Source organism: Bicyclus anynana, chromosome 5, assembly GCF_947172395.1.
Source record: "Bicyclus anynana chromosome 5, ilBicAnyn1.1, whole genome shotgun sequence".
Taxonomy (NCBI): Eukaryota; Metazoa; Arthropoda; class Insecta; order Lepidoptera; family Nymphalidae; genus Bicyclus; species Bicyclus anynana.
Window position 1 is genome coordinate 14363864 of NC_069087.1, and position 11989 is coordinate 14375852.

General features: G+C 34.6%; 2 protein-coding genes across 7 annotated transcripts in view; both read left to right on the plus strand.

Moving 5' to 3' along the window:
- Positions 1–5549, plus strand: part of LOC112052150 (calcium-transporting ATPase sarcoplasmic/endoplasmic reticulum type) — a 40231-nt gene extending 34682 nt beyond the window's left edge. For 4 of the 6 annotated variants that reach the window (XM_024091113.2, XM_024091114.2, XM_052881442.1 and 1 more), the window contains exon 12: positions 66–3278. In XM_024091113.2, the coding sequence (XP_023946881.1) occupies positions 66–281 (216 nt within the window). In that variant the 3' untranslated portion in view covers positions 282–3278. The other 2 variants (XM_024091116.2, XM_024091117.2) reach the window with 2 other exon arrangements.
- Positions 5550–8266: 2717 nt separating this feature from the next.
- Positions 8267–11772, plus strand: LOC112052155 (uncharacterized). The gene is made up of 2 exons (XM_024091121.2): positions 8267–8466; positions 10109–11772. The coding sequence occupies exons 1-2, from the start codon at positions 8453–8455 to the stop codon at positions 10638–10640; spliced, it is 546 nt and encodes a 181-aa protein (XP_023946889.1). The 5' UTR covers positions 8267–8452; the 3' UTR covers positions 10641–11772.
- Positions 11773–11989: the final 217 nt, after the last annotated feature.

Below are 11989 nucleotides of genomic sequence, written 5' to 3' on the forward strand. Positions count from 1 at the left end.
CACGCTTGACAGTTTTTGTTGTGTGGCATCGCATGAGTATACACGTGGTTGCGTTGTGTGCGCAGGCCGTGTTCCAAGTGACGCCGCTGTCGGTGGAGGAGTGGATCACGGTGATGAAGTTCTCGCTGCCCGTGGTGCTGCTCGACGAGGTGCTCAAGTTCGTCGCGCGCAAGATCTCCGACGGTGAGAAGCGAACCCTGCTTGACTGGCTCGACGGCATGCAATGGATCGTGCTCATGTGGGCCATCTTCTTTGGCATCATCATCTACGGACCCATATAAGCCGGTCCCGCTCCCGAGTGCCACAGCCCCGTTTGATTCACCCTAATACCCCACCCCATCGGTCTGCGCTATCCTCCCCGATGAAATCTCGCGGCGGATAGGGTGGACTCCACTGTGGAAACGGATGGACGTTGAGTTTACTCACCACAGTGCCCTTAACCGTTTTGATTAATGCTAATCCGGAGCACAGTGTGATGTGTGAAGTGCACGGTGCTAGGGGCCAAGACGCTAGTGACTATGAGTGATTCGATTCTGTGGACACAGTACCGGAGTGTTGTAGGTGTAACGTTATGCATTTCGCATGTGCGAGACAATAACTCCATTTTTGAAAATTGTAGTGACACCGCGGAGTCTCGGTTGTACTTTCCATATACAATGTTTTTTTGTATCACATATTAATAGTAATTAATATAAATACGCTAGCTATTATTTATTTATAGTGGCTGTGAAACATCATCGATTTAATAAATTTATTTCGGACACACAAAATTTTTGTAATTTTTTTTTTTATTACTTAGTGATGTGGTTTAGTATGTTATTTTGGATTCAATATAAAATTTTTGTACATAAAATACATGGAAAGAGCTCCGTCGAACATGGTGAAAATAAAAATAAAAAACTCGCACAGCTCAGTACCTTGTTCGGAAACTATATTATCTTGTAATGTTCATTGTTAGTTTAGAGATAATTTATTGTAAGCGTATCGTTAGGGATGTCGTGTTTTCGACGGCTGTTCTTTATTTAATAATATTATGAATTTTCTTCTTCTGTCACCTTGAACGCGTCCGGTCTTCAGTTCGCAGCCAACTGTGTTACTGCTTCGGTCGCTAACAAATATTAACAAATTTTATGAATGTGTCTTCTTTTCTCTAACTGCATTGTATTTAGATGATACCTACCTTCTCAGACCAATTATTGTATAGGACCTGCCTCGTTAGACGTTAACTTTCTGTCAATGTATATGATCAACGATCTAATGCGATTATAAAAACTACTCTTTAGTATCGATGTTTTAATAATAATAATAATAATTTATTTGCTGAAATGTGGGTTACAAAATGGGGCAATTTACTGATTAAATCAGCGTGCAAATTTTTACCAATATTTTACAATAGTACTTATTATTCACATACATATTTAAAAATTATTCATAAAAAAAAATGTAGATACAAAAATTAATAATGAAGTATGAAAATAACGATTGAGGAAAATATCAAATAAATGTCATAATGTCAATATTTGCAATAGTAATTATTATCGATAATGCATTGAAAAATATAAAAAATAAATTGTAATCGTGTTCTTCGGTCAAAGACACTTCTACCTCGTAAAACTACCTTTTTATGTCATTGAATAGTATAAAAAAACGGGCAAAAACTTCTACTTAGTATAAGATATATACCAAAACTAAGCTCATATTCCTCAGAAAATGACAGATAATTTTGTTCGTAAATGAATTTGAGTGCGATACTGGTCCTTCTGTAATTGGTCTGAGCCTACCCTACATGTTTAGTTTGTAATGCGTGAAATGACTCATCTCCTCATTTTGAATCGTCCAGTGTCTGCGAAAAAGTAAATTAAGTAAGATAGATACACAGGTACATACTAAACCCGTCTGCTCACTAAAAAATTAAATATAGTATATATTTATTTATATATCACAAATCTGAGAAATAAAGTTTTAGTATGGAACAACAGTATTTTTAACACAACATTTGAAATGGGTATATGCCACGATAAATCGTCAAGATTTACATTAAATAGTCAATATTTCAAACACCACCATTTTACCTCACAATGCGGATTTCGAACGTAAACTGCAAAGCCACAAATATCGAAAGAACCTTTTCAATTGGTTGTCTGAACTTGTGATCGTGGAAAATTATATTATAACTTTTCAAACATACCAATAGCGAGTATTATAGAATTTTATTAACTAAATTTCATAATTTAATAGAGTTTTGCTAATAAAAGTAGAGAAATCTCACGTCAAATTGAACAAATCATTTAAACAAATGACATGCGTTTTCATAATTTGTTTAAATATTTTTTTTTGTTTTTGAACTGTAAAGGTAGTATAAGTATTAAACTCAGTCCAATATTGCACTATAATTTTGAGAATTTATTCCGATTTTTTTTTAATTTAGCGGGCGATTTCAGTCTCTACTTTTAGTCAGCCAAACATTATAAGTAAATTAAAAAATATATAAATTGTTATGAGTATGAATCACCAACATCATATTTTTTTATAAATAAAATTATAAAAAAAAATACGTTTTATCGTTTTATATACCCATCAAATTTATAATAGTGTCGATTAACCACTAAACAAGTTTAAAATCTTTATTTTTACATATCTAGCAGTGAGTTGCGTATTGTAACAAAAAAAATCCGTCTTCTATATTACGGGAATAATATGTTGAACAATATATTCGAAACTATGTACTAATATATATAGTTTAAAATAATATTGGTGTGGTTATGGTTTTGGTGAGAATTGTTTAAGTTTTTACTATGAAAATATTTCATAGCCCATTCTATAGAATTCTTCTTTATTATATCAGCAGTATTGCTGATGGGACATAATAATATAATATTAATTAAGTTATTAATTTACCAAACATTTCAGAAAATTTATTGTCTATATCCAGACACGTACATTTGTAACCATAAACAAAATTGTGTAAATATATCCTTGCATGTGAGTGTTTGCATGATTTCTTTTTTAACTGTACAATAAAAATGTGTGAGAGAAACTAATTTTGTTTTATATGTAATGATAATACTTATGATGTGTAAGCGAATACAAAGAATCCCTTTTTTATTGTTATATTATGTACGAGGACACTATCTATCTACGAGCTACATCTACACTACACAAATGAGGGCATGCTCAAGAATTTGTTGTGAATCCCGTACCATCTCCTTTATATAATAGTAACTATGTACTAAAATGTTACAAATAACTTAAATATACACATTTTACATTAAATAAAATGTTGCATATTATTCTCCTTGTCAACTACCCTCAGTCTTGTATACATTTTTAATGCCCTGTACCTCACTACCTCTTTATAATAAAACCAAAACTGCACAATACAATATCCCAAAGTACCTTCATATACAGGTTATTTGATGCACCACTAACATACATGTTTGTATGATTTTTTTCCGTGCTAACTAACTAAAAGTTTTGCAAGCTTCAATACAAAATTTGCTATTGGCTATTTTATCGATCTAAATTATATATTTGAATATACAACAAACTGTGACAAAATTTTATTAATTGGTTTATGTTTTCTTAAATTTTTGCAGTTAAATGAAAATTATCTTGGACAAATTTTCTTTTATTGGTATCAAACGAAATTGAACTAAGGTTACATGACTGTCAATTGACTTTTTTTTTTTAATTTGTGTTCAAAAATACAAACAAAACATGTATTGTCACACAGACAAAAGATGTATTGTCTAAAAGTGAATAAAGTGCCTAAAACTGGCACAGCGATTGTGCCTTAGACAATAGCACAAATGACCACATTTGGTCATTGCAATTGCAAGGGCGCATTTTATCCAAAAATCAGAATAATTTAATGGTTTGGTCAAACAGCGGACGAGGCGATGGCGAGGCATTTACCCTTGTAATGTACACGTTAAAGGCGTATTTTCACTAGGCGACATGTCGCAGATACTTATCGCTTGACATTCACGTAATTGTCCCTGTAAACATTGAGGGACAATGTCCCGCGACATGACTCGTTCGAACATCGACTAGCGACACGTTGCGCGACTCGTAAACGTTGTTTGGGACGTCAGGCGACATCGCGCGGGACATGTGAATTCCGTGTTGAGTGACAAAAGTCGTGCTATAAATGTCCTCTAATGAAAATGTGGCTTAATCCGTCACGCCGAGCGCAACGCTTCTGCGTGACGCAGGGTTCCCAACTTAGGGGTTTCCCCCCCAGATTTAGGGGGCAAATAAGTGAAATGGGATTTTTTTAGGGGTCTGAAATTTTTAGAGGTATTTTCAGGGATTTTTTGACTCTTTAATATTTTTAAATTGATGATAATTTTAATATTTCTTTTTTGACTTAGCGACATATAATACGTAATTCTACAACCACTCTAAAGGCATCTGGTGACAATTTTCATCGAATAAAAAAAATGTTAAGTTTATTCATTGACAACATGTAGGTATGATTTCAAAAAATCTGAATCTTCAGATAATGACGTAATATTTTGTATGTATTAAATATAGACTTTTGAAACATATTACAGCATATCATTTCTAAGGCGATTTTAGTTTTTGACACAAACTTTAGGGATAAATATTTTGGTAACGCTGGCGTGACGTGTTCGTTATTAACTAGTACGTTGTCTCGTCAAGTCTCAGTCTTGCCCGTCTGCTGCAAAGCGAAACCTCAAAGTAATCAATTCGTGAATGTCAGTCATGTACCCGCACCACATTGCAAAACTTCCCCTCCCCTCCGCCCGACGAGCGGTCGGCGCGCCCGCATGCACTAACGCGCTGTTGTCTGCCCCCAGCCAAGCCGATGTGGAAGGTGTAAGCGCCGGGAGTCCTCGCAGCGCCCCTGCACGCACATATTCCATGAACACTCATTGTTTGTTGTGATCCCGCAGTGAAACTACACATTAGTAATACCACGACACGGTTCTCGGTTGTGATCTCTCATCTGCATGAAGAAGTCGTAAGTTCCGACGGCGGCACGGCGCGCACCGCACTAACTCTTGTTGCCCGTTGTTTTGCAGCGAACGAGGTGGTCATTGACAAGTGGTAATGCCACCAACAATAGTTCCTCTCCCGCTTCTCTCTGCAGTTTGTAGTGACGCGACGCCGCGCAAGCGCCGCCCTGCGCAGGCGCGGCGTCCCGGCGCCGCCGCCCCGGAGGACATGTTCATAATGTGTATATACTATAAGTATACTTAGGAGGTTTAATCGATTTGTTTAATTGCGTTGTTCTATTTGAAGACTACATGGTGCCCGTCGACAGAAGCAGTGCGATAGACTATGTGTACTTAAGTTGACAGCGTGCTATTATTTATTATTGTTATATTTTTATTCTCTTTAACTAGTTTGCTTATCTAGAGCCGATAATTATATTAGTGCTGACACCTCGACGAGCAATATGGTGTCTGTAAGGGATGGATACGATATTATCCAGAGTTTGGGACCCAATTGAGTCCACATTTTAAACATACCTGTACATTTTAATGTATTATTGTTTTGTACAATAAATCGTTATAAAACAACTAATGTTTTATTTAGACTCACGCAGTATTAAACTGAAAGATTTTCACCAGCAATCAACGATATTCGCTTCACACACCATCGAAATAGCGGCATTTCTACGTAAAAGCCATAGATATCTGCTCTCTGCTCTAATTACTCTATACCTATAGTAACGATATGCCAAGTTCTTTACTTATCTCAGTTTCGATGTGCTACTTGTAGATAACTTACAATTGAACTTTTTTTACAACTGTTTCGACTTCACAATTTAAATTAAGTATTTTTAATAACTATGTAGTACCTAACTGTTTTCTATTAAAATAGAGTAAATTGCTTGACGCTATTGTAGAAATGGATATTAGTATTTTGCAGGGTTTCACGTAACTATCTATCGTGCTAAAATGTAGTCAGTATAGATGCAATCTTTGCGACGTCTCCGAAATAAGGTGCGGGTTATCCTACGCGCGTGGTGTTGCCGCCGCGCCCTGCGTAACCGGTAATACCTTAAATCTTGTATTGTATTGTAATGCACGATGTTCGGAAACGTCAAAAATATTGTATCTGACTATACCTACCTATTAGTTAGAGATGTACCTACTAGTTTTTTTTTTATTACGTACGACCTATAACGGATAGGATATAAGTAGCAGATGTCCGCGAGAAAATTAGCGTAAACTTTTAACCCCATTATTTTACGATAGTCGAATTAGGTATATAACTACCGTCAATAAACATAAAATAATAATTAAAAAACAATACTCTACTGAAAAAAAACAATCCTTATTTAATAACCTTATGTATTAACTTACGATTAATTAATTAATATAAAACAATATTAAATAAAATTACCTATACTAAAGCCATATTTGAGGATATCCAACAAACAAATTAAAAATGAGGGTATAAATCGGTATTCATTTCACACCTGATAATAATTATAATTAACTTGTTCTTCAATTAATGAAAATAAAATTGATTATTAAGCTTAAAACAATTAGATATAGTTACTATATTTTGAATAATATTTTATAAAAAAACAATACATATTTTAAAATAAAAAAGTAAAAGAAGAAAAAAAAGAAATGACACATATATATATATTTCTACCCTCATTTCTGATTTGTTTGTTAGTAAACAGTACTCCTCGAGTATGGCTTAATAAGTACTTACAAATAATTTTATGTTACCTACCTTTCATTTTTGAAAAATTACTGCTCAATAATTTTAGATACAATTTTAACCCTTTTCAATTAATTAGAGGTAGAATTTCAAAAATTCAAATCATACTAGGTATATAGTAGGTATATTTATCTCGTGATTTATGCACCAATTTACATTATTATAAGTATAGCCTGAAATATGAAGAACATTCCTACCCAACCCCCGTTTCATCCCCTTCGGCCTTCTGTTTCGCGGCAAACAGGGAGTACCTAGCCTAACTTCTGGTCCAAGCACAGTTAAAGAATAATAGGGGAACAAGCTTCAAATTCTGTATATATCTTATTTCATCAAAGCGGTTCAGCGATATATCCTTGAAAACATTTACCTACCTATATATATAGGCTATTTTCCCTCAGGAACACTAATTCACCGTCGAGAAATCTCAACAACAACAACTTAACTACCTATTCTACAAAATATTAAAGTATTATCGAAAAATAAAGTTATTGGTTTAATTGTTCCTACCTACTTAGTTTTAAGTGCAGTTCGCAATTTTCCTTACAGGAAAATAGACACTGAAAGAGCATGCTTCCATTTTCCTCAACTTATATGTTATTTGATAGAACCTCTTTTTGGTAATGTTTTCCCTCTAGTTTCAAATGCATGAAACAAAGTAAAATAATTGATCAGAAAAACAAGATCAGCTAACTACCCTCAACAACTGCCATTTTTGAGTTTTGCCAGGCCATGTTTCAAAATTTCTACAAATTGGTGCTTACTCAACGCGATAGATATAAAACTTTAGTGAGGTGTTGAATTCAATTTAATAATGCCTACTTGAATCTAAATCCATAATAATGTTATAAATGCGAAAGGTAAGTCTGTCTGTTACATTTGAAACGATTTGTTATAGAGATAACTTATAGGTCCAATCCAAGGTCTAACCTGGAGCAGAACATAGGCTACTTTATATCCCAAAACAAACCATGATTTAAAGATTATCACGCGAACGCTATTAAAAAATATTTGGTGAACTACAAAGTATCGCAACGCAATTTTCTCGGGGGCATCGTAGTTCGTAGAGCATTAAATAATACGCTGCAGTCAACTAAGCTTTTCACTTACAAAAACAGTTGCCCATGTCGATAGTGGATTAATTTTTCGGCGGATGCTCCGAAAAGTTGACAAACGCTTGCTGTTGTTGTTGTAGCACTAGCGGATAATACATCCGCCTCAGTGCTGCCGTACCAGTGCAAACTGGTAAAACAAATGCAAACTAAATGCAAACATTTATTATTATTTTATATTAATTGTTAGAATCGTGGTCTGGCATAAATAGCGCGGCGTTAAGCTGCCAGCCCCATTCCTCTAAGACCCAAAAATAGACTTCAGAGTCTTATTTATAACCATTAAAAAAAGAATTTTTGAAATCGGTCCAGGCGTCTTTGAGTAATCGGAGGTGTACATATATAAAAAAAAATACCGACTGAATTGAGAACCACCGCCTTTTTGAAGTCGGTTAAAAAAAGACAATGCCAATGGATTCATTGCGAATTCTCGTGTCAATGTCATTGTCATTCTGTCAACTGTCATGTTCGGCGGCAAGGCAAAGCAACGGATAAATATAAATAATTAACTTTCGTTGATCGTTCGTATTCCTTCCTTTTCGTTTCATTCAAGTTATTAATTGAAAGTAACACGTGTTAAATTTAGCCAGAATAAAGATTAAATGTTTGGCTTTTAGTGATTTAATAAATGAATTATGGAAACATCCAGGTTTGTAGCTTTATTATGCTGATTATCGAAACAATATGTTGAAACGTGAAAGTTTAATTAAACATTTGTTAAAATACAATGATTACTTACTATTAATACTATATAAATAGTAAACTAAATCTTATTTCTTTGACAAATTCAAAAGACATTTGTTATTAGAGTTATTGTAAACATAACTGTATGCTATTTTTTCAATTTGGAGGGTGTAGGTTCAAATCCGGTTCAGGGCATGCACCTCCAACTTTTCGATTATAAGTATTTTAAGAAATTAAATGTGTCTCGAATGGTGAATGAAAAACATTGTGAGGAAACCTGCATACCTGAGAATTTTCTTAATTCTCTGTGTGTGAAGTCTGCTAATCTATATTGGGCCTGTGTGGTGGAAAAATGAGGTGGAACTCTTCCAGAGAAGTTATTTGGCCAAACTTAGAGACAAATATCTTAGCATTCCATGGATTCACTGGGTCCATCACGTGGTAGGGAGAAAACGCAGTGCAGAGTCCTGAACTTGTGACTACAGAATGTAGGGTTAAGGAATTCCTTGACGATCGATAAACACTCCCTTTCTTTGCTCGTGTTATTCTCCCTGCCTAGCCAAATTTGATAAGATCCTATTAGAGCAGCAGCTTTGGATACTCGTCCTAATATAGAACTAGCTGCACTTCTAGAGAGGCCAAGGTCTTTAAGCAAGTTATAGAGAGATTTTGCTGGTAATCCTCTCGCACTTACTTCTAAGGCGTACAGACTAACTACATAGCCATTTTTAGTTAGTTCATTTGTTAGGTTATAATATTTATTCTACTATAAAGGGTGTGGTTGCAGGCACACGAGGTTTACTTTGCCTTAGGTTAGTGCATAATTGTGTGTTCATATCAAGCTTTAGCTTGCCCTGCAAAATGGTCTGATCAGTGAAATATATACTAAATGATTCCCATGAGAATGCATAATTCCAATAATTATGCATGTGACACTTTGACATGCAATGAGTGATATGTATGCAATCATTTAGACATATCATACATATAAACTATAATACAGCCCTACTCAATGTGTACTGTTTACCAACAATCAAATTTAAAATATGGGTATAAATCATTAGTAATTTCACACCTAATAATCATCATCATTATCAACCCATATTCGGCTCACTGCTGAGCTCAAGTCTCCTCTCAGAATGAGAGGGGTTAGGCCAATAATAGTCCATCACACTGGCCCAATGTAGATTGGTAGACTTCACACACACAAAGAATTAATAAAATTCTCTGGTATGCAGGTTTCCTCACTATGTTTTTCTTTCACTGTTTGAGACACAGGATATTTCATTTCTTAAAATGCACCCAACTGAAAAGTTAAGAGGTGCATGCCATGGACCTGATTCCCACCCACGCCCTGCAGAATCGGAAGCAGACATCATATCCACCAAATTAAAAAGCACACATTAAGTAGGACTGTAGTATAGTAATGTAATATTACTAATGATCTACTATATGTTATAACTAGCAGAATGACACAGTACTACATGTGTAATTCCCATTCCTGTGGGATTAAGAGGTTATTATTTTTTTATATTGAAAAAACATTTGAAAACCTGTGTCAAACATTTTAAATTGTTCATTTCCTAATAAATCATTGATCTTTCCAGATTAGATACAGAACTACCACATAAAATGGCTCATTTGGATATTATGGAAGTGGAAGAATCTAGCATCCAAAATGTAATGCCTGAATCAAGTTCACGTTTATTGAGAAAACGGAAGTCTGTAGTCCCTGAACCTAGCAAATTAAGGAATCGTAGAGTCAGTATGAAACCCAAAAAACACTTATCAGAAACAGCCAATTCTAAACAAGTTGAGGCCTTGTATCTTAATAAAAAGAAAAACACACTAACACAAACCTTAGAAACCATATATGAGGAACCTAAGTCAGGTGGTTCAGATTCTGAACAACTCATTGGTAATAGAAAAGTAAAAAGACTGTTGACATTCCAAATAGGCAGACACTATACTAAAGAAAAGATAAAGAAACGCAGAGCTAAAATCAAGAAGCTTTTGGGAAACAAATCATTCCTGAATAGAAAAAAAATACCAATGGATGTATTTTTAAAAACTATTGAATGTTTGGAGTTGGATGAAGTTGTCCAGACTGAGGAAACTGTGGATAGTAAATCTGTGTGAGATAGTAATAAGCAAATATGAATCAGCATTTAGTATTTTTAACTTTGCCATGATTGTCCAGGTCGCTTTTTATGAGCTATTGTAGGATGTTTCAAAGCACATGGATGCACAGTAAGTTTGTATTTTGACAGTCTCTGTGGTGTAGTGGTATATTTAAAAGGCCTTGGGTTTAATCAGCGGCTGGGCTGATTGAGTATTTGGTTTTCTTAATAGGCCCAGTTGGCCAAGACAGGCCAACAGGTTTTAACAGGTTAATAATAATTTTATTTATTTCTTTAACCTGTTAAAATAAACATCAAATCAATTGACAAAATGTCATTTACCTAGTGTGTGATATCCAACAGTCAGCACCAGATGATATCTTTACATAAAATCTTAATTTTGTGTATGTCAACTAGCATATGTCTAAGATAGTGAATTAGCCTGCCAGGTCTGGCTGGTGGGAGATTATAGTCAAGGGCTAACTTGTAAAGAATAAAAAAGAAATAGAAACTAACTTACTGTGCATTCTGCTTCTTCCACTGCCACCCACCCCTTCAACGGCTCAAATCATAGGGCGACCAATTACGTCAAGGTTTCTTATGTGACTATTACAATTTTAAACATACCGTGTCAAAAAATATAAAGGTACTGTGTGGGTAATGCACAGGCACATTGTTACATAATATAAAATATGGTCTACATATTATGGTTAAAAGGGATTAAACTTTAAGTATGCCATAATCATCCCACCATTTGTAATTTTCTATTCGAAATTGCAGCTGAAAGTGATATGTATGAGTAAAGAACACAGATGAACAAAAAATATCTTCTAATTCTTAAAAAAAAATGTTATTTGACATTTTTTGTTCATCTCTAGCCTTACATACCACTTTAATCATGTGCTGTGAAAAAAGATCAAAATGACGACAGTCGATTATGCCAGATCAGTCCAATGAATTATATTAGAAAAACTAGCTGGCGCCGCGCGGTTTCACCCGCGTGGTTTCCGTTCCCGTAGGAATTCGGAGATAATATATAGCCTATAGCCTTCATCGATAAATGAGCTACATAACACTGAAAGAATTTTTCAAATCGGTCCAGTAGTTCCTGAGATTAGCGCGTTCAATCAAACTAACAAACAAACTCTTCAGCTTTATAATATTAGTATAGATGTAGACCATGACCCCAAAAAATATACCACCATTGTAAGTTGTGCATGCTGTTGATTACTATCAATGATAGAACAGTTTTTTATATGACTGGAAAGCAATAGCTATAACCAGTTACAGGTTTTTCAAGGGCATACTTTACAAAATAAACTTAATTAAAAAAAATGGGTCTTTTATTTTATTTTTAATAAGGGGTGG